Source organism: Doryrhamphus excisus, chromosome 21 (genome assembly GCF_030265055.1).
Source record: "Doryrhamphus excisus isolate RoL2022-K1 chromosome 21, RoL_Dexc_1.0, whole genome shotgun sequence".
Taxonomy (NCBI): domain Eukaryota; kingdom Metazoa; phylum Chordata; class Actinopteri; order Syngnathiformes; family Syngnathidae; genus Doryrhamphus; species Doryrhamphus excisus.
Window position 1 is genome coordinate 9,472,747 of NC_080486.1, and position 24,971 is coordinate 9,497,717.

General features: G+C 43.5%; 2 protein-coding genes across 14 annotated transcripts in view; one reads left to right on the forward strand and one right to left on the reverse strand.

Moving 5' to 3' along the window:
* Window positions 1-24,607, forward strand: part of LOC131109050 (rho GTPase-activating protein 21) — a 61,375-nt gene extending 36,768 nt beyond the window's left edge. For 3 of the 4 annotated variants that reach the window (XM_058060597.1, XM_058060596.1, XM_058060594.1), the window contains 23 exons: window positions 2,675-2,696; window positions 8,817-8,909; window positions 9,010-9,088; window positions 9,202-9,256; window positions 10,555-10,578; window positions 10,879-12,709; window positions 14,654-14,800; window positions 14,886-14,988; window positions 15,058-15,094; window positions 15,186-15,305; window positions 15,381-15,680; window positions 15,891-15,955; window positions 16,023-16,171; window positions 17,069-17,211; window positions 17,277-17,435; window positions 17,510-17,588; window positions 17,655-17,728; window positions 17,804-17,893; window positions 17,973-18,098; window positions 19,167-19,208; window positions 19,303-19,408; window positions 21,691-21,722; window positions 22,121-24,607. In XM_058060597.1, coding sequence (XP_057916580.1) covers window positions 2,675-2,696; window positions 8,817-8,909; window positions 9,010-9,088; window positions 9,202-9,256; window positions 10,555-10,578; window positions 10,879-12,709; window positions 14,654-14,800; window positions 14,886-14,988; window positions 15,058-15,094; window positions 15,186-15,305; window positions 15,381-15,680; window positions 15,891-15,955; window positions 16,023-16,171; window positions 17,069-17,211; window positions 17,277-17,435; window positions 17,510-17,588; window positions 17,655-17,728; window positions 17,804-17,893; window positions 17,973-18,098; window positions 19,167-19,208; window positions 19,303-19,408; window positions 21,691-21,722; window positions 22,121-23,590 — 5,346 coding nt within the window. In that variant the 3' untranslated portion in view covers window positions 23,591-24,607. The remainder of the gene's footprint in view (window positions 1-2,674; window positions 2,697-8,816; window positions 8,910-9,009; window positions 9,089-9,201; window positions 9,257-10,554; window positions 10,579-10,878; window positions 12,710-14,653; window positions 14,801-14,885; window positions 14,989-15,057; window positions 15,095-15,185; window positions 15,306-15,380; window positions 15,681-15,890; window positions 15,956-16,022; window positions 16,172-17,068; window positions 17,212-17,276; window positions 17,436-17,509; window positions 17,589-17,654; window positions 17,729-17,803; window positions 17,894-17,972; window positions 18,099-19,166; window positions 19,209-19,302; window positions 19,409-21,690; window positions 21,723-22,120) is intronic. The other variant, XM_058060595.1, reaches the window with a different exon arrangement.
* The window catches only part of LOC131109055 (threonine synthase-like 1), a 99,277-nt gene that overhangs the window by 56,533 nt on the left and 17,773 nt on the right, over window positions 1-24,971 (reverse strand). For 5 of the 10 annotated variants that reach the window (XR_009120632.1, XR_009120631.1, XR_009120629.1 and 2 more), the window contains one exon: window positions 14,083-21,751. The gene's annotated coding sequence lies outside the window, so the exon portion shown is untranslated. Of the gene's footprint in view, window positions 1-2,915; window positions 3,034-6,847; window positions 6,929-7,882; window positions 7,984-8,967; window positions 12,755-14,082; window positions 21,752-24,971 lie in introns of those variants that run through there. The other 5 variants (XM_058060611.1, XM_058060609.1, XM_058060610.1 and 2 more) reach the window with 3 other exon arrangements.

A 24,971-nucleotide genomic window follows, 5' to 3' on the forward strand; every position in this document is an offset into this window, starting at 1 on the left:
GCTCTGCTTTAATTTGCTTAAATTTGTTCACAATGAATAACTAAAAATAAACTAAAAATAACAAATTAGCTAAAAATGTCATCCAATATTTCTCTACAAGAGGAGAAATATGATCTCAGGGAAGAACTACATTTGAAACACTTATATGCTAGGACTACATTAAAAAGCCATAGCATTTCAGTATGTGGAATCAAACTATGGAATGGATTGAGTAAGACCCTCAAAAAAAAAAAAAATTAATTAAATTAAAATTAATTAAAAAAACTATATTAGGAAAGCAGGAAGTTACTATGGTACCCATTATGTCATTGTATGGTCATATCACCTCGTACTTCGGTACAGGACAAAAAAATAAAATTAAATAAAATTAAAATAAATAAAAAAAAACTATATTAGGAAAGCAGGAAGTTACTATGGTACCCATTATGTCATTGTATGGTCATATCACCTCGTACTTTGGTACGTGATAAAAAAAACCTGAAATTATATTAGGAAAGCAGGAAGTGAACAAATGTAACAGTTACTGATTATAAAAGTACCAGATGGAGGGGATTCCACACAGAGATGGCCGTGGGTGGAATTGAACCCTGGTCTCCTAGCCGTGCCGCCCTAAATTAAACCAAAGTTGTATACAAGGCTGAAGGATGTGATAGGACTCAAGAGACTAAACTAATCACACACAGATGGACACAAGATCAAGACAGGGAGCTGATTGGTTGTTGTGATCAGGTGGAACACACGAAACAAAGCAGGAAGGTCAAAACATGCTCCAAACTAACAGTGCGGTGACAATAAATATCATGTGACAGAAACATCCTCGCGTTTTTGAACAGTCCGCAAAAATGACACTAGGGGTGAAAGACATAAAGAACAAAAGAGTCGAGAGTGTTGGGTTCAACAAAGTCGGAATCCTGACGCACAAAAGAGGTTCAAGCGCCACATTTTAACGATTGATGCCGTTTCCAAAAAAAAAACATCCGCTTTGATGTGTGAGGCTTGGAAAACAACACCCGATTCAATCAACAGCCCCTAAAGTACACATGACACAAAGCATAGCATGAAGGTTTCTAACTCAGACCCTCGACTTTATCCCACCTGGGACATCTGCCAAGGTCCTCTGGATAACATCAACCAGTGCCAATCTGTCCTTTTGGTAATCCTGAATGTCCAATAATGAGCACAGAGTCTCATACACTGGAAGGTTTTACATAATAATAATAATAAATAGGGCAGCGTTTGCTAGCTTATAAGATACTTGAGTCGTCATAATGGTCCACCAGGTAGAACCAATGCACACATTCTCGATTGACGCTCGCTCACATCTACTCCAACTGACCCCCGTCTTCCTCACATTATGCAACCCGTAAACACTCTTGTTCACTTGAAATGACTTTTATGCTTTGGAGTGCTGCGCTAATCTTGCAGGATTTGGGGGTTAACTTGAAGATGATCCAGAAGTTTTAAGGAAAGATTTAAATGGAGGACATACTGTGTTGTTTGTGTGAGTCTTTGTGGGATTTTTGCCAAGAGGGACTTTAGAGGGAAATTAAATAGCCGTGGCTTAAAAATGCACACACACATCCTGAACTTGAATATGTTTTTAGGTTTGTTTTGTCTGGTTTTTTTTTGGTAATACTCATAAATAGTAATGGTTTTATTTGATTTGAACATGCATCAGATTACAATTGAATGCATCACATAATCAGTTCACAGTTCCACATGTCCAAAAGGAGTAGGAAGAAGCAAAGCTTATTAAATCCTACCCCTCCATCTGGTACTTCTATGATCAGTAACTGTTACATTTGTTCACTTCCTGCTTTCCTAATATAGTTTAAGGTTTTTTTTTTTGAATTTTTTTTATTTTAATTTATTTATTTTTTATTTAATATTATATTATTTCCTAATATAGTTTCATTTTTTAAAAATAATTTTCATTTAATTTATTTTTTTTGTCACGTACCAAAGTACGAGGTGATATGACCATACAATGACATGATGGGTACCATAGTAACTTCCTGCTTTCCTGATTAGTATATATTTTTTATTTTAATTTTATTTAATTTTATTTTAGGCTACAGCACCCCCCGCGACCCTTGTGAGGAAAAAGTGGTAGAAAATTAATGAATGAATTAATGAATGATAATAATAATAATTTTATTTTTTTTGTCACATGCCGGTATACAAGGTGATATGACCATACAATGACATAATGGTTACCATAGTAACCGTCAATATAGTGATATATATAGCACATCATGACTGGTTCAAGACTCTTCATCCTTGTATTTAGCAAACATCAACTGCTTGTATTGTTTCTTGAATTGGCTCATCGTTGTGCATTGTTTGAGGGTCTTACTCAATCCATTCCATAGTTTGATTCCACATACTGAAATGCTATGGCTTTTTAACGTAGTCCTAGCATATAAGTGTTTCAAATGTACTTCTTCCCTGAGATCATATTTCTCCTCTCTTGTAGAGAAGTATTGGATGACATTTTTAGCTAATTGGTTATTTTTAGCCTTATGCATTATTTTAGCTGTTTGAAGATGAACTATATCAGCAAGTTGAAGTATCTGTGGTTTTAGAAATAAGGAGTTAGTATGTTCTCTGTAGGTAACATTATAAATTATCCTTAGTAACTAATTTTCTCTCCTCTTTGTCTTTCCACCTCCAGGATGAAGAGAACGGCAGCCGAGGTAAGTGTGATGAATCAAATTGCTTCACAGCAATTAGACAGATCCGCACAGTGTTACCGGGATCTCAGGTGTTGTGAAAGAATCTAACGAGGATTGACAGTCCATTAGCATGGTTGCATCCTCACGCCTTTTAATGACATGGGGAAGATGAGTCTATTTGAATATCTTATTAGTTTAATTCTCCATCAGCCAATATATTCTCATTCACGCCTTCCTTACGTGCACTGATTTCCCTGGGGATGTGCTGGCTGCAGAGTGTCAACATCATGCGTGGAAGGGATGTCCTAGACAGCCGGTGACATTCCGAATGATCCGGGTCGGGGTCATGCAACCGTTTCTATATAACAACAATATACAATATAATATTGTATATACAATATATACACAATATGCACACAAAGTGTAGTATTTTTTGTGTAAGCTTCACACATAAAAGTTGAATTGACTTGAAATTTCTCACAAAATCAAGTGCACACCTTTAATGGAATGACAATGACATGAAGCCCCTAATTAATTGCCTATTGAGCATTTGTCTAATGATTATAAAACGTGGAGGATATCTGTATGACATGTATGATAGCATATTAGCATTTTGATCATAAGCCATAGATAGGGGGTGAGCGGTCGTTTGCACCTCTTAACCCTCCTCTTATGTTTAGGGACTCATTTTGCATTTTAATGCATAAAAAGAGGACGGTGGTCAAGTGGTTAGCGCGCAGACCTCACAGCTAGGAGACCAGGGTTCAATTCCACCCTCGGCCATCTCTGTGTGGAGTTTGCATGTTCTCCCCGTGCATGCGTGGGTTTTCTCCGGGTACTCCGGTTTCCTCCCACATTCCAAAAACATGCTAGGTTAATTGGCGACTCCAAATTGTCCATAGGTATGAATGTGAGTGTGAATGGTTGTTTGTCTATATGTGCCCTGTGATTGGCTGGCGACCAGTCCAGGGTGTACCCCGCCTCTCGCCCGAAGACAGCTGGGATAAGATGAAAAATAAATAAACAAATCAAGAATAAAGAAAATCAATCAATCAGTAATAAATAAATATAATAATAATAATAATAATAAAACGGCAAATAATAAAAACTTAAGAAACCACATATAGTTGGTAGGTAGACAAATTATTTTTTTCAGATTAAAATTAACAAAGCATTACTAGAGCCATGTAGACATGACAAAACACGACTATAGTCACATTTATACTTTTTTTTATTTACAACATATTGCGCAACTGCAGGGTCTTGAGACACATGCTAACTCGCAAACTAGAGAGCAAGCGACCTAAACGGTAGCCTTCAAGTTATTTCCTTTAAACTTAAATAGCCAAAAACTTACCACTTCCACACGGATAGGGAGGATAACTATTAACAGTTATTTAACCTTTAACATGAACATTAATCAAATGTAGTAATTTTTTCTGGGTACATGATACCATACAGCATCCATATCAAATTTGCGCGGGCCGCACTAACATTAAACTTTCATATCAAGGCGGGGGCCTCAAACTGGTGTCCTGCGGGCCACATTCGGCCCGCGGGCCGCATGTTTGAGACCCCTGCCCTACGGGTTATTCGCTCGCGTCATCATATCATTGAAGTAGATACTGGAGTATAAATCTGCACACATTCCACATTTCCTTGACTCCCGAGTGAATTATGAGAAAGGAATGTGTTTTTCAGTCGAAGGCTCATCCCCCTTTTTGGATCCTTGTGTTCAAGTCTTGACAGCTGATATGCAGCTGAGAGACAATAAAATGACAAAAAAAGCCCTGATCATGTGATTCTAGTCTTAATTCATTACGGATGACCTTGCTTCCAGTTGAATAATATTGTATGAAAACACTTAAAATAAAGAACTACAGAGCCTAAAAGGTCTTAGACAGACATTTCATCCAATCACGTGCTCGGTTATTTTAATGAGAAAAGAAATGTGTTGCTGGCTGCAGGCTCAGCACTGTCGTTTATTTGCTTGAGCTGCAGCCAATGTTTGATGATGCTGTTGGTGTTTGGATAGCGAGAGAGGTGGTGGGGGGGAATGAAGGGGGGGCAGTTAACCGCATGTTGACTAGCTGGGTGTTGCCGCTGGAAAACCCTTCCACCCTTCAAAAAAACACACACACACACACACATCGACAGACATACGCTGACGTGTATGCGTAGATAAACATTTGACGTACAGCGCGGAGGTGAATTTGTCATTCCTGCCACATTCCAAGTTTGCTCTTATCCCCAAATCTTCCCTCTTTTATCTTACTTCCTGCAGTCTTCCCTCGCTCTTAGGCATTTGACTCCTCCCTTCATGTCATTACATTTTGTGTAATTGGTGTCATGTTAAGCGCCGAGTCATATTTCAACAAGCACATTTCAAGCATCATTTAGAGTAGTCAGTGTAAAGCTTGTATAGTAATATAAATGTATTCATTCATTCATTTTCTACCGCTTATCCTCACGAGGGTTGCTGGAGCCTATCCCAGCTGTCTTCAGGCGAGAGGCAGCGTACACCCTGGTAACTGGTCGCCAGCCTATCACAGGGCACATAAAGACAAACAACCATTCACATTCATACCTTTGGACTATTTGGAGTCGCTAATTAACCTAGCATGTTTTTGGAATGTGGAAGGGAGCCTATCCCAGCCGTCTTTGGGTGAGAGGCAGGGTATACCCTGGTAACTGGTCGCCAGCCAATCACAGGGCACATATAGACAAACAACCATTCACACTCACATTCATACCTATGGACAATTTGGAGTCGCTAATTAACCTAGCATGTTTTTGGAACATGCGAAATCCGCACAGAGATAACCCGAGCAGGGAATCGAACCCATCTCCTAGCTGTGTGGCCTGCGCGCTAACCCGACATGACATTATATTATATTACATTACATTCACACCACATGTAGTCAGCCACGGCATGTTTGACATGACATATTGAAAATATGTAATATATAATTCTCCTCCCATTCTGTGTGGAAGTGGTAAGATTTTGGCTTCTTACTTTGTCCTTCTTCCCTGTCCTGTTTGTAACTCTTACGTTTAGAATAAAATAAATAAATAAATCTGAGGCTAAGTAGTTAGCTCGGTAGCATGCTATGTTTAAAGTGGCGGCCGTCTCTAGTGTAATTGCAGTGGTGTAAACAAAGAATAAAGAGTGTAAGAGTTGCCAATTAACCTAGCTTGTTTTCGGAATGTGGGAGGAAACCAGAGTACCCGGAGAAAACCCATGCAAACTCCACACAGAGATGGCCGAGGGTGGAATTGAACCCGGGTCTCCTAGCTGTGAGGTCTGCACGCCAACCACTCGACCACCGTGCAGCCGTATATATGTATTATCTACTGAAATTGCCTTGCTTAGAGTCAAACATTGAAGTGGTTGCAAGGGCTGCATGAGTGCAACCAGTACTGTGGAGCTGCGGTTCTTTCCCAGAATATAGTATTCATTCATTCATTCATTCATTTTCTACCAGTTTTTCCTCACGAGGGTCGCGGGGGTGCTGGAGCCTATCCCAGCTGTCTTCGGGCGAGAGGCGGGGTACACCCTGGACTGGTCGCCAGCCAATCACAGGGCACATATAGACAAACAACCATTCACATTCATACCTATGGACTATTTGGAGTCGCTAATTAACCTAGCATGTTTTTGGAATGTGGGAGGAAACCCACGCATGCACGGGGAGAACATGCAAACTCCACACAGAGATGGCCGAGGGTGGAATTGAATCCTGGTCTCCTAGCTGTGAGGTCTGCGCGCTAACCACTCGACTGCCGTGCCGCCCAGTATATAGTATATTTTAAGTAAATAAGATAAACAGTGTTTTTGGCCTCAGGCTGCTTCTAAAGTGCACCAATTAGCAATGACGTGTCCAATGCTGAGGCTTGGCAAGGTGTTTTAAAGGAGCTCCAGGGGGAAGCAGGTGTTCCTCAAGATGGGCTCAAGTTCCCCAAAGTAAAGTTGTGTTTGGACCGGAGCGTGTGTGAACCGCTCTCTGTGTTCTTCATGGGAAAGCCGAGATAGAATAACTATTGTTAGTTTCATCTGCCATCTTCAAGCGTCCGTGCTGCTTTCTCAGGAGACGCTCTTCCAATAAAACACGCTGTGCCTTTCTAGGACATTTAACTTTATGGATTTATGCTAAGTGTGCTTGCTTGCTTACCTTTGCCATTCGCTTGTTATTGCCAGGCATCACCTTTTTCCATATTTTTCCCTCTGGAGCTGACCCGACATTGATAGCCATCTACAAACACACACACACACATTCCTCGTGTTGGGAAATTTAAGCGGAAAAATTGTGAGTTTTTTGTGCACATTTCAAAGTGGGTGTGGAGTGTAAAAATATGACATATTATTATGCCACATGTCTTTAGAATAACATGAGTTAAACCCTAGGTTAATTAACCGAGGTTAATTGGCGACTCCAAATTGTCCATAGGTATGAATGTGAGTGTGAATGGTTGTTTGTCTATATGTGTATATAACAATATAACAGTCACTAAAGTCATCATACAGCAACTTCACACTCAAATATACAAACATGTACCAATATGAATTTCAAAAAAAACTCCTTTAAAGTTTTCCCATACTGTACTGCGTTTGAGCAACGCATTCATTGGGGTGCTGCAATGACGTTAGCCCCTCTCTGGGCTCCTCAAATAGGTTTTTGGAATGTGACTCCAAATTGTCCATAGGTATGAATGTGAGTGTGAATGGTTGTTTGTCTATATGTGCCCTGTGATTGGCTGGCCACCAGTCCAGGGTGTACCCCGCCTCTTGCCCGAAGACAGCTGGGATAGGCTCCAGCACCCCTGTGCGACCCTTGTGAGGGAAAGCGGTAAAAAATGAATGAATGAATGAGTTAAATCCAAAAAACTTGAGAAAGAGGACATTATTTTGAAACTTTGAGATTTCAGAATATGCACACCTCCACAAGCGCCCCCACGAGCACTGAAGTATTTCATTAATTCCACACCGTAGTTTAGTTTCGGTCAGATTGTAGGGAACATTAAAAAAAAATGCTTCCACATTTAATCCTGTTCATCCAACTGCGTGGCATGGAATCCAATTTGCAGTGCAAGAGCGGCACATACAATCCAATAACAACAAAACAAAAACAATGACTTGACTGACCTCTGAAAACACCAGCCCATCAAATCAGGACAAGAAAAACAACACACAATACAATAAAACTTACGTGCCTGAGAAAGATTTCACCAAACGGTCAGGGGATTGGGGGCTCCCCACGCTCAAGGTCAGCCAAGCGGCTCTCAGGAGGAAACGAAGGAGAACCAAATCCTACAAAAACACAGAAAAAAAAACACAGGCTTTAGTGTGTTTATGAGATGTGTCTCCTGAGCTGTACTGCCCTCTACTGGACAACCTGTTAGTCTGTATAGTGGATTGAATAAACACTTCTATGTTCTTTTTCCTCACGAGGGTTGCGGGGGTGCTGGAGCCTATCCCAGCAGTCTTCAGGCGAGAGGCGGGGTACACCCTGGACTGGTCGCCAGCCAATCACAGGGCACATATAGACAAACAACCATTCACGATCACATTCATACCTATGGACAATTTGTAGTCATCAATTAACCTAATTAATATACAATTCTCCTCCCATTCTGTGTGGAAGTGGCAAGATTTTGGCTTCTTACTTTGTCCTTCTTCCCTGTTCTGTTTGTAACTCTTACGTTTAGTATAAATAAATAAATAAATCTGAGGCTAAATAGTTAGCTCGGTAGCATGCTATGTTTAAAGTGGCGGCCGTCTCTTGTGTAATTGCTGTGATCACGCAGACCGCGCTTTGCGGTTGAGCAATGTGGTGTAAACAAAGAATAAAGAGTGGAAGAGTCGCCAATTAACCTAGCATGTTTTTTGGAATGTGGGAGGAAAACCGGAGTACCCGGAGAAAACCCACGCATGCACGGGGAGAACATGCAAACTCCACACAGAGATGGCCGAGGGTGGATTTGAACCCTGGTGTCCTAGCTAACCACTCGACCGCCGTGCCGCCCCCCACTTCTATGTTAATAGGCTGTATATATGTGAATAATGTGTGCTGCCATACTTATTGTATGTAAACAACTTCAATGTTTCAGTGTCCACATGACCATATGCTTTCTTGTTGCCAGGGAGACAACGAAGCCGCCTGGAGCCGATGGACACCATTTTTGTGAAGCAAGTGAAAGAGGGAGGCCCCGCCCACGGAGCCGGACTCTGTACAGGTACACATATAGTTCATTTCAAGTTGTCACTTTTTATGCAAATTATGCAAGGGATTACTTGAGTCGGTTGTCGGAATGCGCTTGTCGTGTTTCTCCGCAGGGGACCGCATCGTGAAGGTGAATGGAGAGAGCATCATCGGGAAGACGTACTCGCAGGTCATCGCCTTGATCCAGAACAGGTGAGTCGCTTGTGTGACGATGTGATGACTTCCGCATATTACACCTAGGAGTAGAAGAAATTGTGATGTTAGGTACCCAATATCCTGTCCTGTATCCTTATGTTTCCTTCCAGTGATACCTCGCTGGAACTTTGTGTGATGCCAAAGGATGAGGACATTTTGCAGCTGGTAATAATCCATTCATTTATGCAAATATGAAATTTATAACATTCTTGTGTCATATTAATTCAGGTTTTCGGTCATCATATTGTTGCTGTTGCTGACAATCCTTGACGCTTAAAAACGCTAATCACTGCCCTCCACTTTGAAATGTCAAAACAGCAAACCCACGTGTGCACTGAACTGTCTTGTTCGATTCCATACAAACTCGCCTGTGGCGCTCTGGTGTCTAAATTAACGGCTGTCACAAGACGTCTTTCGCAGACTGGATGTCGTGTTCATTATCAGTTCGACATATTAACATCTTAGAACAGGGGTCTCAAACACGCCGCCTGCGGGCCCGCTAGTTTAGGCCCCCCGCCTTGATATGAAAGTTTAATGTTTGATATGGATGCTGTATGGTATCATGTACCCAGAAAAAATTATTACGTTTGATTAATGTTCATGTTAAAGGTTAAATAACTGTTAATAGTTATCCTCCCTATCTGTGTGGAAGTGGTAAGTTTTTGGCTATTTAAGTTTAAAGGAAATAACTTGAAGGCTACCGTTTAGGTCTCTAGCTCTCTAGTTTGCGAGTTAGCATGTGTCTGAAGACCCTGCAGTTGTGCAATATGTTGTAAATAAAAAGAGTATAAATGTGACTATAGTCGTGTTTTGTCATGTCTACAGGGCTCTAATAATGCTTTGTTCATTTTAATCTGAAAAAAATAATTTGTCTACCCACCAACTATATGTGGTTTCTTAAGTTTTTATTATTTGCCGTTTTATTATTATTATTATATTTATTTATTACTGATTGATTGATTTTCTTTATTCTTGATTTGATTATTTATTTTTCATCTTATTTTGTGTAGAAAAATAAAAATGAAGATATTTGAGAACAGTGGAATGTTTAATCAGAGCTTTTCTTGTAGAAAATTGGAACCAAAGCAAATTTTTCTGTTTTTAATAAAAGCGTTTTTTTTGGGGGGGGGGGGGGGGGGGGGGGGGGAACCGGATGCGGCCCAGTCTCACCCAGACCCTAGCTCCAGTGGCCCCCCAAGTAAATTGAGTTTGAGACCCCTGTCTTAGAAGCTATCAATGACAACTAGGCATTCTTTGAGGCACTTTTCTCTATTCCCCAGACAATAAAAAGTCTGACTTTTTCTTATTTCTTCTTTTGTCTAACTCCAGTAAAGCCTCTGTTTCATCTCCCCATAGTCGGATGTATTTTTAGCCTGCTTCACATCTGCATTGTTGTATGTTTCATATCTTTGTGGTTACCTGTCTACTTCTTTTCACTCCCTGTCTTGCTTACCCTTCTTCAGTTTTCCAGGGATATCACTGCTCTGGTAAGACTGTAAAACCATCTTTGCTAACTTCTTTCCATTGAATTCTGCTTCATTGTTAGCTAGTTTTTATTAATCTTCTTTGACATCCAAGTCCACAAGGAAGAATTGGTTGCGCAATAGTAATTTTTTTGGTATAGTGCAATCTAGTACTGTCCAACCCTGCAATTTTCTAATACGCAGTTCTAATTAGAGTAGTAGAACAGGGGGAATAAGTGCTTTGTCACACTGACAGATGTAGCGTTAGTGACCAGGGTACATGTGAATAAATTCCTGACATCATGGCCCTTGTTCTCTTTTCAGGCGTATTCTCAGGATGCATATCTCAAAGGAAATGTGGCGTACAGCGGAAATGCCCAGAACATCCCCGAGCCGCCACCCATATGCTACCCTCGTATAGAAATTAAAGGAACGGGCAAAGCCGAGTCACCGCATCCCTCCGCTGTCAACCACACCCCCAGAGAGTCAACGGAGAAGGGCCACCAAGTGGAGATCCTTGTTTCTTCATCAACTCCAGCACTGCAGACCTCCAAGGCATCGCTCTGTGTCAGTAATGACAAGTTGAGGACGGCGGCCGTTCACTCTGAACAAGTCGATAAGGGTGTCAATTTGGCTCGGGCGGGACCCAGCCACAGGACTGACGAGAACCAGTACAGTCGTTCAACAGAAACTGTTTCTCCGATACCGAGACCGCTTATATCTTCGCTACCAGGAAGTGCACAGTGTCCTTCTTCCCGTCTCTCAGAGCCGAGACCTAGCCCGGTCTATCCCGACAATGTACGGGCTTCCCTTAGTGCTGCCTCACCGGACACTTTATCCACTGCCATCTCACCCAAAGCCAACCGCCATTCCCCCTCTCCAACGCCCCCTTCTTCTTCTTCTCCTCATCAGAACATCGACTGGAGAAACTACACCACCTATAAAGACTACATCGACGCAAAGAGGCTGCACAACTATGGCTGCCGCACCATCCAGGAGCGCTTGGACAGTTTGCGTGCCGCCGCCAATTCCAGCTCTGCGTATACCCAGCAACGCACACCCCCTCAATGTTCCAGTCAAAGAGGGTTCATGGCCTCTCAAGTCAGGTGGAGGAGCGCGTCGACGGATCGAGGAGTAAATGGAAGCAATCACGGTACTCCGTTACGAAGTGCCTCACAGGACAGGCTTGGAGCTGGTTCGGACCGGAGCAGAAACTGGCCTCGGAGTGCTTCCCAAGATGCTTTACCTTTCTCAAGCCCTGCAGGGGTTACCAAAACTCGAGCAAGGTCTTATGACCATCTGGGCCAACAGACTACAGAACATGGGATCAGCTCTGGAGAGAGAACCGTTTTGGAGGATAGACTTCTGCTTTGCCAGGGGGAGGAAGCAAGAGCCAGTCGGCATGGATCAGGCCAAAGAGCTTTACCTCATCTCAATCGGAGTCTAACTGGACCGGATTCGGATGGACAAGGAAATGGATTATCAAATGATCGACCATGTAGCAAAGGAATAACGGATACTTTACAACCGTTACGGACTGACGGCAACATGACAAGACCCTCGCGTCTACCTGTTAAGAACTCCATCACGGACCCCTCAACTGCCTCCATGAAAACCACAGACTTGCTCAAAGACCAAAGATTCACTGGAAACCACGTGGGGTACCCATCGTCTCTGCACTTGGAGCTCAGGGGTCGGGCTGACAGTCTAAAACTGGAGAACAGGTCAGAGACCGGTTTAGTGGCCAGGTCCTCCTCTTGTTCAGGTCCGTCGTGTAAAACATCCATACAGCGACAAACCCACAGTGTTTCCGCTACCGCAAACGGAACTGTGACTCAAAAGCCAAAGGCTAGAGAAGCTTCCAGCAATGGCGGTCTTACGGAAGGTGTCGAAGGACGTGACGCAACAGTTGTAGTCCTAAGGAAGGATAAAAACTCAGGATCTGCTCACATTCGACCTCCGTCCTATGCCTTTGCCGTGAATGATAAACAAGGGAGCCATAAGTCGCTGCCGTTGTTGAAGGCTGGTTCTGTGGACGCGGTGACGTGTTGGACGGAGAGCTGCAGAGATATGCATCTAAAAAGGCTGGGGGGCGCACAGCACAAGTATGGCTCCAGCAACTTGGACGACTCCTTGGATTCGATCCCCTTCATAGGTAAGAGACCCGGGACGCTGCCTTGTCTTTGCTGAGTGTGCATTTCTAAAGGGGAGATAGCAACATTAGTAAATGAAAGCGGTTCCTTGTGGTGTTCGATGTCAGGGTGACGTAATTATAGGTTATCACATGGTTTGTCTGGTATCAGGCCCAGGTATCATGCCCCCAAGTGTCAGTATCAGCCCGAGACTGAAGGTCTAAACAGTGTAAACACAACTAGAAAATTCCCGCGGAAATTTCGATGGGCTTGCCACCTGCGCTGTGAACCTCGGGCACCTAGCAAGACAGCCTCAAGTCCCGAAAAGGTTGATGCAGTCCCATCGTGTCCCCACATCATGCCATGTGTCTATTTGCCTTTAGAAATGAGTAAATTAGCTAAAATGCTAACATGCTAACAGTCATCATGCTAGCACCTAGCAAGAGGGCCTCAAGTTTAGAAAGTGCCAAGGTTGTCCTATAACCTTCCTACATCACGCCATGTGTGTATTTGCCTTTAGACATGAGTAAATTAGCTTAAATGCTAACATGCTAGCAATTAGCATTTAGCCACAGGGAGAGTTGAGAAGTTTATCTCAAAAATGAGCCGTTAATCACGTTTCTACGTGGCCGTATGGCTGAGCTACAAGGCTGTGAAAAGTCTGTAAATTCTCGTTTTCCCTGGAATGTGGCTGTTCTAAAAATAGAACAGGTGTATCTAATCTAGTGGCCCATTTTTGAACATTTTGGTGAATAGCGTCGCCATGGTTACACAAAACGTTCCAATAAATAAATACCGCTGTAGTCCTGAGCGTCAGGATTCCGGCGGTGTAACATGTATAGGGGTCCTTCTAAGCAGCAGTCTATAGGGCTTGCATTACTGAGCAAGCCCATAATAATTGCAAAAATATTTCAACAATAATATTTTATCAACAGTCTTATCTTATCAATGTCTGACAATTAAAGTTCCATTAATCAAGTTTGGGTTTTTTGGTGACTGGAGAAGCACTAGGCACTAAGCACTCGTGCGCTGTTCACTGATTGGTTGTTTCACGGGTACGATACCAGAGCAGCGCGCTCTGAGTGGACAGCTACGGGGGCTGATACTAGATTTCTAGGCGGTTTCTAGAGTACAGGGCCAATTAATACTGTAGTATGTGATAAGAGCTATTACATAACAGTGAAGCGCAGGTAACCACATTCAATCACACGTAGTACATATGTAGGGGCAGTACAGATCCATTATCACATACTACAGTATTAATTGGCCCTGTACTCTAGAAACCCCATGAATGATGCAGGAAAAGGTCGAAATGATACTGTGTCAAAGCCCAGGGCAGTGATACTGATAAAATATAGAGTTTAACCATGTCCAGTATCAGCCCCCGTAGCTGTCCACTGCCCGTGAAACAACCAATCAGAGAACAGCGCACGATAGTGAACACACAGCGTTTGTTTTGCTGCCGTCTGTGCTCTGTCAACATGTCAGCAGGTTGACACTCCCAGCGAAAGACAAATAGGGAAAATAGCAAACAGAATATTAGAAATGGAACGTTTTATCACCATTAATGAGGAGGACACTCTTGAAGTGATCGAAAAAAACTAAAAAATGCAAATACAAGTCGGAAAAACCAAGGGCGACCTCAAGCTTTTTTCTGAATGGCTTGCAATTATTGTGTTTACACTGTTTAGATATAATACAATTTTCTGGAAACAAAATGGTCTTTTGATTAAATAGTATGTGATAATAAGCTCATGATTAAATAGTATGTGATAATAAGATCATTACATGGTTTGTCTGGTATCAGGCCCGGTATCATGATCACCGATACCAGACAAACCATGTGATAACCTATAAGAACCATATTGCATTCCCCGCCGCGTTCATGCGTCCACGCTAATATATTTGTAATCCGACGCCATTTCTTGTGTGTAGTTTAAGGACGTGACTCTATCCCCTGTCCTCAGATGAACCCTCCAGTCCCAGCATGGACCTGGACATGGTTAACATCCCCGCTTCGGCTGTGATTTCCACAACACCGATCATCACCACCATACCACCAAGCCCCACGGCTACATCACCCCTTATGCGCCGCCAGATGTCACATGACCATGGTATTTTTTTTATTTTTTTTTTAACTTTTATTAGATTTTATGAAGTCAGCATCACAAGTAAGGATTTGACCTTCTCTTTAAATAGATTCTCTCCGTCTCACAATCATCGAGTCGGATTCGGGTGGTAAAACCGAGCGGTCCTTGTCATACGACGAAGGCTTGGATAACTACCGTGAAGAGAGTGGAGGGTGAGTTTTAAAGTTGCAATTAGAATTTAAGATTTAAGGTTCTCATTCATTTTGTTCTCCGTCATTTAGAAGGTCCTTGATAGCCGGGCTGAAAGGACTCAGGAAGGTAAATCCAGTCTCTTCACCAAAATAATACCCCATATAGTATATATAATAAATGTCAAATTAGATGCTGTAATTTTCCCTGTTCATCACAGGCAATGGACAGGTCTTCCGAAGATTCCGGATCCAGGAGAGATTCATCATCTGATGTCTTTTGCGACGCGACTAGGGAGGGTCTTCTGCATTTCAAGCAGCTAAATACAGACAAAGGAAAGGTGTGTAGCGCTGCTGCGTCTTTGAACTATTTTCCATCATTTCGACCTAATTTTCTCACTGACCCACTTCGGCAGCGCGTCGGAGGCGGAATGCGCCCTTGGAAGCAGATGTACGCCGTGCTGAGAGGACACTACCTCTGTCTGTACAAGGACAAAAAAGATGGACAGGCGCATGCTAACTGTCAAACCACGGACGAGCCGCTACCCATCAGCATCAAGGCGTGTTTGATTGACATCTCCTACAGTGATACCAAGCGGAAAAATGTGCTGAGGCTCACCACGTCGGACTGCGAGTACCTGTTCCAGGCCGAGGATCGGGAGGATATGCTGGCCTGGATTCGAGTCATCCAGGATAACAGTAACTTGGACGAGGAGGTTAGAACAAAGATGTAAACACCTCAAGCTGAAGAGTTTAGCTCTGAGCCTCGTGTGTTTTTTTTAATGGAATCGAATGAAAGAGCTGAATTTAGTTCATGTGTGTGTGCTAATACCTGCGTCACATGATAACAGTAGAGTTCCGTTACTGCCTGTGATGATGGCAATGATGGGCGTTCCTCTCTACCTCCACCTTCATGCTTTTTTTAGAATGCGGCCTTCACCAGCCATGACCTCATTAGCCGGAAGATCAGGGAGTACAACACCTTAATGAGGTAAGAGAACAAGAGGAGAAGATGGGTCCGACTCAAGTCCTGCAAAAAGGATATTTTGTCTCTTTAGCCCGACAGGCAGCAAGACGGAACCGTCGCCTAGATCTTCTCGCCAATCTCTGAGCATCAGACAAACCCTGCTTGGGGGGAAAGGAGATGCCAAAGCTCAGAGTCCAAACTCCCCTAAACCTGAGCAGGAAAAGAAGACTATGCATAAAGGTTGCGTGGTGGCTTTATCTCGTTTGTGTATGTCAGGGGTGCTCACACTTTTTCAGCATGCGAGCTACTTTTAAAATGACCGAGTCAAAATGATCTACCCACTACAAAAATGCAAAACATCTATTTATTTTCAAATGTATTGAGGATTATTTGTACGTACAATGTATGTTGATGTACCTTACATAACCAAATGAGCCAATATTGCAAAACACACATAATTAACTATTAATTTTTTTTGTAATTACCTGAGTTTACTTTGATGACTTGCACTGAATTGAACCAGCCAGGGATGCATAGTCCGGACAGTAGCTGCTGATAGCCAGCCTCAAGCACACTTCCAAATGTTTATCAGTTATGGATAATATCCGTATCATAATATCCGTATAATATTCCATATCCGTATGGAAGTGATATGTTTTTGCCTTTTTACTTGGTCCAGCTCCTTCACTCATTTTAGTGACCATAAACTTTAGCGAGGGCTTAAAATCTCGCAATTCACCGACTAGCTTAGCACTTTGCATCGTTGTTTACGCATGAGCGGTGACCTAAAGGTCAAAATTCAGTTGTCATCTGACTGGTTGTCCTGTATGTCAATCAAGTAACGGCGATGGATGATAGGCTGACATCGTAAGTTCTGCTGCACTTAGAGACGTTGTTTGATTTGATTGGTCGCCCGAAGGGCAACATTCAGTTGTCATCTGAATGGCTGCCCTGTATATCAATCAAGTGACGGCATTGATGCTGGGATGATATTTTTTTAATGTCACGCCGCGATCGACCAGCGATCGACCAGTACCACCTCCGCGATCGACCGGTAGATCGTGATCGACTTAATGAGCACCCCTGGTGTATGTGTTCTCGTTGAACGCCGTACTCATGCTGTGTTGCTCCGTGCAGATGACACCAGCCCCCCTAAGGACAAAGTGACATGGAGAAAAGGTATACCGGGACTGATGAGAAAACCTTTTGAGAAGAAACCATCTCCTGGTGTCACATTTGGAGTAAGACTGGATGATTGTCCTCCTGCGCAGAACAATAAGGTTAGATGCCATAATAAGATCGCAGTTTATGTTCTTCCCATAATAATGTTTCAATGTATTTCTAGTTTGTGCCGCTTATTGTGGAGGTTTGCTGCAAGTTGGTGGAAGAGCGAGGGTTGGAGTACACGGGGATCTACAGGGTACCGGGAAACAACGCTGCCATCTCCAACATGCAGGAGGAGCTCAATAACAAGGGCATGAACGACATCGATATACAGGATGATGTACGCCTCTGGTTCCTGTACCGATTCGGTTCTTCTCCATTTTTTGTTGTCATAAATGTGTGTTATTTGTTCAGAAATGGCGGGATCTCAATGTGATCAGCAGTTTACTGAAGTCGTTCTTCCGAAAGCTCCCCGAGCCGCTCTTCACCAATGGTGCGTTCTTCTTTACTACTTTTATATCTTCTGTGCTTGTATTAATCTTTTTTTTTGGATCTACAGATAAGTACTCAGACTTCATCGAGGCCAACAGAATAGAGGACCCAGTCGAGAGGCTCAAAGTTCTCAAAAGGCTGGTAGGTTGCTTCACTTCCTGTTGGTGTCGATGCCGCGTCCATGTTTACGTTTTTGTTGCTTCTGTATTCTTTCAGCTTCACGAGCTACCGGATCATCACTACGAAACGCTTAAGTTCCTTTCTGCTCATCTAAAAACCGTTGCTGATAATTCTGAGAAGAACAAGGTAACAATATGGTTTTATGTTTTTTTTTTGGAATGTTGCGTACGTTCTGAATTAAAGATCTTCCTCTACTTTGTTGTAGATGGAACCGAGGAATCTGGCCATCGTGTTTGGTCCCACACTGGTACGCACCACGGAGGATAACATGACCCACATGGTGACACATATGCCGGACCAGTACAAGATAGTCGAGACCCTCATTCAGAATGTAAGTCGTCTTGAGGGAACACCTTAAAACACCAAAAAATTGTTAACTATAATGATGAAAATGGTAATATTAATGATGATTATAACAATAATGGCGGCACGGTGGTCGAGTGGTTAGCGCGCAGACCTCACAGCTAGGAGACCAGGGTTCAATCCCACCCTCGGCCATCTCTGTGTGGAGTTTGCATGTTCTCCCCCGTGCATGCGTGGGTTTTCTCCACGTACTCCGGTTTCCTCCCACATTCCAAAAACATCCTAGGTTAATTGGCGACCCTTCCACTCTTTCCACGCAGTCTACGTCATAGCATGCTAACCGAGCTAACTACTTTGCCGTCTAAACGTAAGAGTTACAAACAGGACAGAAAAGATGGACAAAGTAAGAAGCCAAAATCTTACCACTTCCACACAGAATGGGAGGAGAATTATATATTGTCAAACATGCCGTGGCTGACTACATGTGGTGTGAATGTAATGTAATATAATAAAATGTCATGTCGGGTTAGCGCGCAGGCCACACAGCTAGGAGATGGGTTCGATTCCCCGCTCTGCTTTTTTTCTCCGGTTTCCTCCCAAATTCCAAAAACACGCTAGGTTAATTAGCGACTCAAAAATTGTCCATAGGTATGAATGTGAGTGTGAATGGTCGTTTGTCTATATGTGCCCTGTGATTGGCTGGCGACCAGTCCAGGGTGTACCCCATCTCTCTCGCCCGAAGACAGCTGGGATAGGCTCCAGCACCCCCCGGGACCCTTGTGAGGAAAAATTGGTAGAAAATGAATGAATAATAACAATAATAATATTACAATAATAATAATAATAATAACAGGGGAAAACAAGTTTGTGGCATGAACATGATTATATTTTGCAAAAATATAAGCTTTTGCTTCAGCCTACTCCTTTTGGGCTTGTGATCAGATACAGATCAGATATTTGTATTCAGATACAGCTGAATACAAATGTAAATAATGGAAAGTTATATTTTGATTAATGTAAGAAATGCACTGTAATGTTTCATATATTTGCCCAAATTTTTAAAAAAAACTGATTGTTTTGCTTTATTTCGTTACAGTATGACTGGTTTTTCACTGAAGAGGGCAATGGAGATCCAGTGGTACGTGTTTTGAACACAAACTACACCAATTGTTTTTGTTTTTTTTTACCACTAAAGATGCTTTACAAAGACTTCAATTCTCATGCTATTGCAGACCGTGTCGCACGAAGAGAGCGCCGTGGAGTCGCAGCCGGTCCCAAACATCGACCACCTGCTCACCAACATCGGACGCACAGGCACGCCGCAGGGTGAAGTGTCAGGTAACACACATGCCCCCCCGCTACTGGTTTAATGAATTAACCCTTTTTCCGACCCTTTAAGAGACGATGTTTGGCGCTTGTGGCTTTCAATTTATTTGCATCTAAAAGTAAAAAAAAAAGATGCGATAAATTGTGGCGCTTCTTCATTGGCTTTAAAAAAAAAAAAAAGCTTCCCTTGCTTGTGCTTTGTGACTAATGTTGTTCCCCAGGTGACAACATGTTTACAGTGAAAGGCCACCTCTGATTCCTCTTGTCTCTAGTGAGGCTCTGTCGGGTGTCCTAAAGGCTTTCCCACCATTCACACATACTGATCTTGACACAGGCCAAGTGGGCGGAGTCTATCACGCCGTGATGTCACTGATGGACTCTATAATGTCCGTGATGGACAGCTGGAACTGTAGGAAGAAGGAGGATTGTTGCCCGCAGTGTAGCTGTCTAGTCTGCAGGAACCCACACTTCTTTTAAAAAAAAAAAACACAGGAGGTGGAAAAAGAGCGCAAAAAAAAAAATGGGGTAATGAGCAAAGAAAACGGCGAGGACGCAGCGACACGGTACTGTACAGCATCCCGCCACGTGGGTTTTCTGTCAGCTCATACGCGACGCAGGCCGCTGTCTGAAAAGGCTCTCCGCTGTCTCTCCTCACTGTCTCATAGCTGGCCATCAGGAGAGATAGCATGGTATGCACTCGCCTCTTGTGACATCATAATCTACCGCAAAGGGGCGTAGAGGGGGGCTTGGCGCTAAAAATTTTTTTTAGTGAGAAGCGGAGGACCGCGTTAGGCGGACGCCAGGAGGTTCTCATCCACCCCACTGCCGACACTTCCTGTCTCGTGTGGCATCCTCTCTTCTCATATGGCGAGCCCCTCTGTGACTCCCCTTGTCACCTCCACCATCTGTATCGTCACTGTTGTCATGGCGACTTGTACCAATCATATTCTTTCCGTTGCTTTTGTCATCACACTCTTTTATGAATGTTCACTAGCACCCACAGGCCACAATATTAGGTACACGTGCACAGCCCTATGTAAAAAAAATAAAAATAATTAAATACTCACTTTTGATTGGCCATCCCATATCTGTGTGGAGTTTGCATGTTCTCCCCGTGCATGCGTGGGTTTTCTCCGGGTACTCCGGTTTCCTCCCACATTCCAAAAAAAACATGCTAGGTTAATTGGCGACTCAAAATTGTCCATAGGTATGAATGTGAGTGTGAATGGTTGTTTGTCTATATGTGCCCTGTGATTGTATATAACAGTATACTGTATAAAAATATTGTATATCACTAAAGTCATCATACAGCAACTCAATAACACTCAAATATACAAACATTTACCAATATGAGTATAAAAAAACGACTCCTTAAAAGTTTTCCCATACTGTATTGCATCTGAGCAATACATTCATTGGGGTGCTGCGATGACGTCAGCCCCTCTCTGGGCTCCTCAAATAAAGACACACATCATCAAAAGTATAAGATGCAGATGTATTTACTACACTAAAATGGTCTGAAAGGTTAATGAATGTTAAGGAATGTTTCCTCCCACATTCCAAAAACATGCTAGGTTAATTAGCGACTCCAAATTGTCCATAGGTATGAATGTGAGCGTGAATGGTTGTTTGTCTACATGTGCCCTGTGATTGGCTGGCGACCAGTCCAGGGTGTACCACGCCTCTCGCTGGAAAACAGCTGGGATAGGCTCCAGCACCTCCCATGCGACCCTCGTGAGGAAAAGCGGTAAAAAATGAATGAATGATTAACCATCCACTTTAGCGACCAAGTCGACAAATGTATGTATATGGATGAATAGCCTCATGATATAAATAGCAAATCACTGAATATACTGTATATACAGTACCAGTCAAAGGTTATGCACAATACGTACATTGAGATTCAGATTTGGGCTGTTTTGTTGCAATACTGACTAAAAAGCTAGCAAATGGCCGCTAATATTGAGTGAGTAATACCTGGTGTCATGTTCCTCTTTGTCCATCCCGCACGGTGCTCACCTCACCTCACTCGCTTCATGTCTTCATGGTTATAAAGATGCACTCAGTGTTGCCGGACGAAACCTGGTCAAGCTCTGTAGGGGGGGGGGCGTGCGTGTCCACATGTGTAAGCTAGGCTTGTAAGCATGGCCTGTTGCCTGCTTGTGTGTGTGTGTGTGTGTGCGTCTTGTCTAACACCATTGTGCACCTCACCAACCCATTAACATGCGTCTCCTTTTCTTACCTGACTCCTGCTGCCGCTTCTTGATGTTTTGTCTTCTCTTTTCCGTCCGCAGATTCTCCCACCAGCGATTCCGCTAAGTCAAAGGTGAGTGTGGCTTCCCCTGTGTTGACTCCCTAGTGTAGGATGACAGGAGGTAGGTGAAAACATTAGGATTGATTGCACAAGTGTTATTTTTTTAAGTACATTGTGTACAAGCTGAGATGCTGCACAACATTCCACCAGCATGGCTGCTTCCTGCCACCAGGGACCCACTTAGTCCGTCTGTTAAGCAGTTGTTCTCCATCTTTAGCAGCTAAGCGCCTTTATCATGCTACTGCTTCTTGAAGGTTGCCCGTGGTTACGTCATGTGTTTATGGTTAATGTTCCTCTCTTTGTGTGTGGTGCTTCACAGGAGCAGGTGGAGTACACGTTGATGTTTTCCAGACATATGTGATGTGCTCAGTGTGTATGCAAATATCTAATAATGTGGCTGTTTTATGCAGGGTTCCTGGGGTTCAGGGAAGGACCAGTCCAGCCGAGATCTTTTGGTGTCCTCCATTTTTGCTGCAGCTGGCCGCAAGCGAAAGAAGTCCAAGGAAAAAACGCAGCCAAGCAGCTCTGATGATGACCTGGAAGCTGTTTTCCCCAGAAAGGAACTCTCCGTGCAAAAAGCGGACCCTCATGAGGAGACTCGGATTGGTATCAGCCCGAAGCAGCAGGAGAATGGCAGAAGAGCGGAGATGACGCCTAAAGCCAAGAGGGAACACAAGCACTCCTCTCCAAATATGTCACCCAACATCAGCTACCAGAGTGCTCCTCAGGGAAAAGCGTCCTTATCCGATCCTCCATCCAATATGTCCGATTTAGGCACCATGAGCTCTGGAGCGTCGGTGCCACGCTCGCAGCCTAAAAGGTCAATCATGGGAGCATCTGCAGAACTTCAAGCGGGAATATGCATCGGATCTGGAGCAGGCGTCGAAGCAGAGGTCGGATCCATCACTTCTGACTACTCGACCACCTCATCCATCACGTTCCTGACGGGAGCAGATTCCATGGCGCTGAGTCCAGAGCTGCAGTGCGGCGAAGAAGCAGACGATGAACGCAGCGAGTTGATCAGCGAGGGTCGACCAATGGAAACGGACAGCGAGAGCGACTTCCCGGTGTTTGCTCCAGGGGGCGGCAGCAGCCAGTCCACACCTTGTGCGGTGCAGGAAAAGCCAGATGGGGAAGCGGGCGCCGCTGCGAGGAACACGACAAAAATGGAAGCAAGGCGACTTTTCCCAACACATAAGATGATCGAATGTGACACGCTGTCTCGGAGGTGGTCGCTCAGACAGAAGACGGACAGCGAGTCGTCAATGGAGGCGGGTAGCGCGGGTAGGGCGGAGTCTTCCACGCGGCTTTCGCGGGTGCTGGAGGTGATGAAGAAAGGGCGGTCCACCAGCAGCCTCAGTTCTTCGTCACGTAGCGAGTCGGAGCGCTCCGAACCAGCCTGGCACCTCAAAATCACAGAGCGCCTCAAGTTCCGCTTACGCACATCTGCCGACGACATGTTCACGCAGAAGACCCGTGTCCCCGATGGACGCAGGAGAAACAACATCCGACGAAGGCACACCATGGGCGGCCAGAGAGACTTCGCCGAATTGGCCGCCATCAACGACTGGCAGGAGCAAGGCGGAGTGGACCAGACGGCCAGCGAGCTGTTAGCCGTGGACCGCCTCAAGTCCAGACGCACCTCTCATGACTTCAACATCCGGGACTGGATCACCAGGGATCGGTGCCGGGGCGGGAGTGAAAGTGAGGGGGGAGCCGTGCCGCCCAAAGCCGTCCCTGAGGACACAGACGCCCAGGAGGCGGCATCCGATCGGCCGCCCGTTAACGGCAAAAGCAAAGCGTCACTCGGGGATGACGCGCACCCTCACAAACTATCGGGGGCGCATGTTGTCCGTTCACGCTTCTACCAGTACCTCTGACCCGAGGATGAATGTGTTCCTTGTACTGCACAATATTTTTTTCTACAAAGTTTATGTATATGTACTGTAAATAACATGTATAGCTCCCATGATTGTTACTGGCAGAGTTTATTAATTATGAGCATCGCTGGCCAGACTGGAAGAAGAATTTTCTCCTGCACGTGTGACCTTCATTACAGTAGGAGGCTCCGCCCTTTTTTAAAAAAAAAATGAAGAATGTACGACTTTCCTACTTGGACTAACACTTGTTGCATGTACTTGAAGATACAAAACATGGGCTTAAGTACTGGGACACAATTAATCAGTCATAGTAAAATTATTTTATATGCTTCCAACTAGGTGTAAACGGTTTAGCGAAGGCTCTTTTGTAGTCTTTTGGTGTGGAATAACAAGCCTCGGTTTAACCTAAGTGACTATAAAAATGTTAGAAAGTCTTCCCGGAAGAGTAGAAGCTTAGATGTCCCAGTACTTTTGTCTCTGTGGTGTTTCGTGGGAGGAAGTGAGGGGCTGCGTTCTGAGCTGCGTGCTGTGGGAACATCTTTTTTCGCAGCACGGTCAAAACAGCCAGAGATTAGCTTGACCGTTATTCCCAAAAAAAAAATAGAAATTTTATCAAATAAAATGAAATGTAATAAAATGCTGATACTAGAGTATGTAATACTCGGTACAGTTCTTTTCTATTCCCCAAATAATTTTTATTGTCCAACAAGGACATTTTATGTAAATGCTTTGTTGTTTTTTTGCCCTCCACTCCATAATGAAAAAAGTGCCTCTTTTTTTCCCCCTGCCCTTTTGTAACCGTTTTTATGAGCAGTCAACACTCATTCCACCGCATTTAGTGTTTATGCTGTTTTTGTCTCTCGTTGATGTCATTTCAATTAAAACGTAGATTTATCCTCATCAAACATGAAGCATCTTGTGTAGTTTGCGACAGTGAGCATCTTGCCAGCACAAACATCAGTGCAATGTCCTCCCTTGAAGAACACTGGAAATAAATAATCTTTATTATTATTATCATCATGAGTGTTGTCTTTTTTTTTGTTTTTTTACACTTCTGATCGTTGTTGATGTGCTTTAATAAAGCGTTTTTGCATCAGTTTTATTAAATTACCATGAAATTTTACATAATTAAACATATTTTGAACATAAATTTATTTTTAGTCTGTATAAATCATGAAAATAACGTACTTCCGGTTTGACAACGGCAGTGGAAAGACGTAATAGCAGACGAGTGTTGTCTTTTCTTTGTTTTTTACACTTCTGATAGTTGATCGTTGTTGATGTGCTTTAATAAAGCTTTTTTGTATCAGTTTTATTAAATCACCATTAAATTTTTAATAATTCAACATACATTTTGAACATAAATGTATTTTTAGTCTAT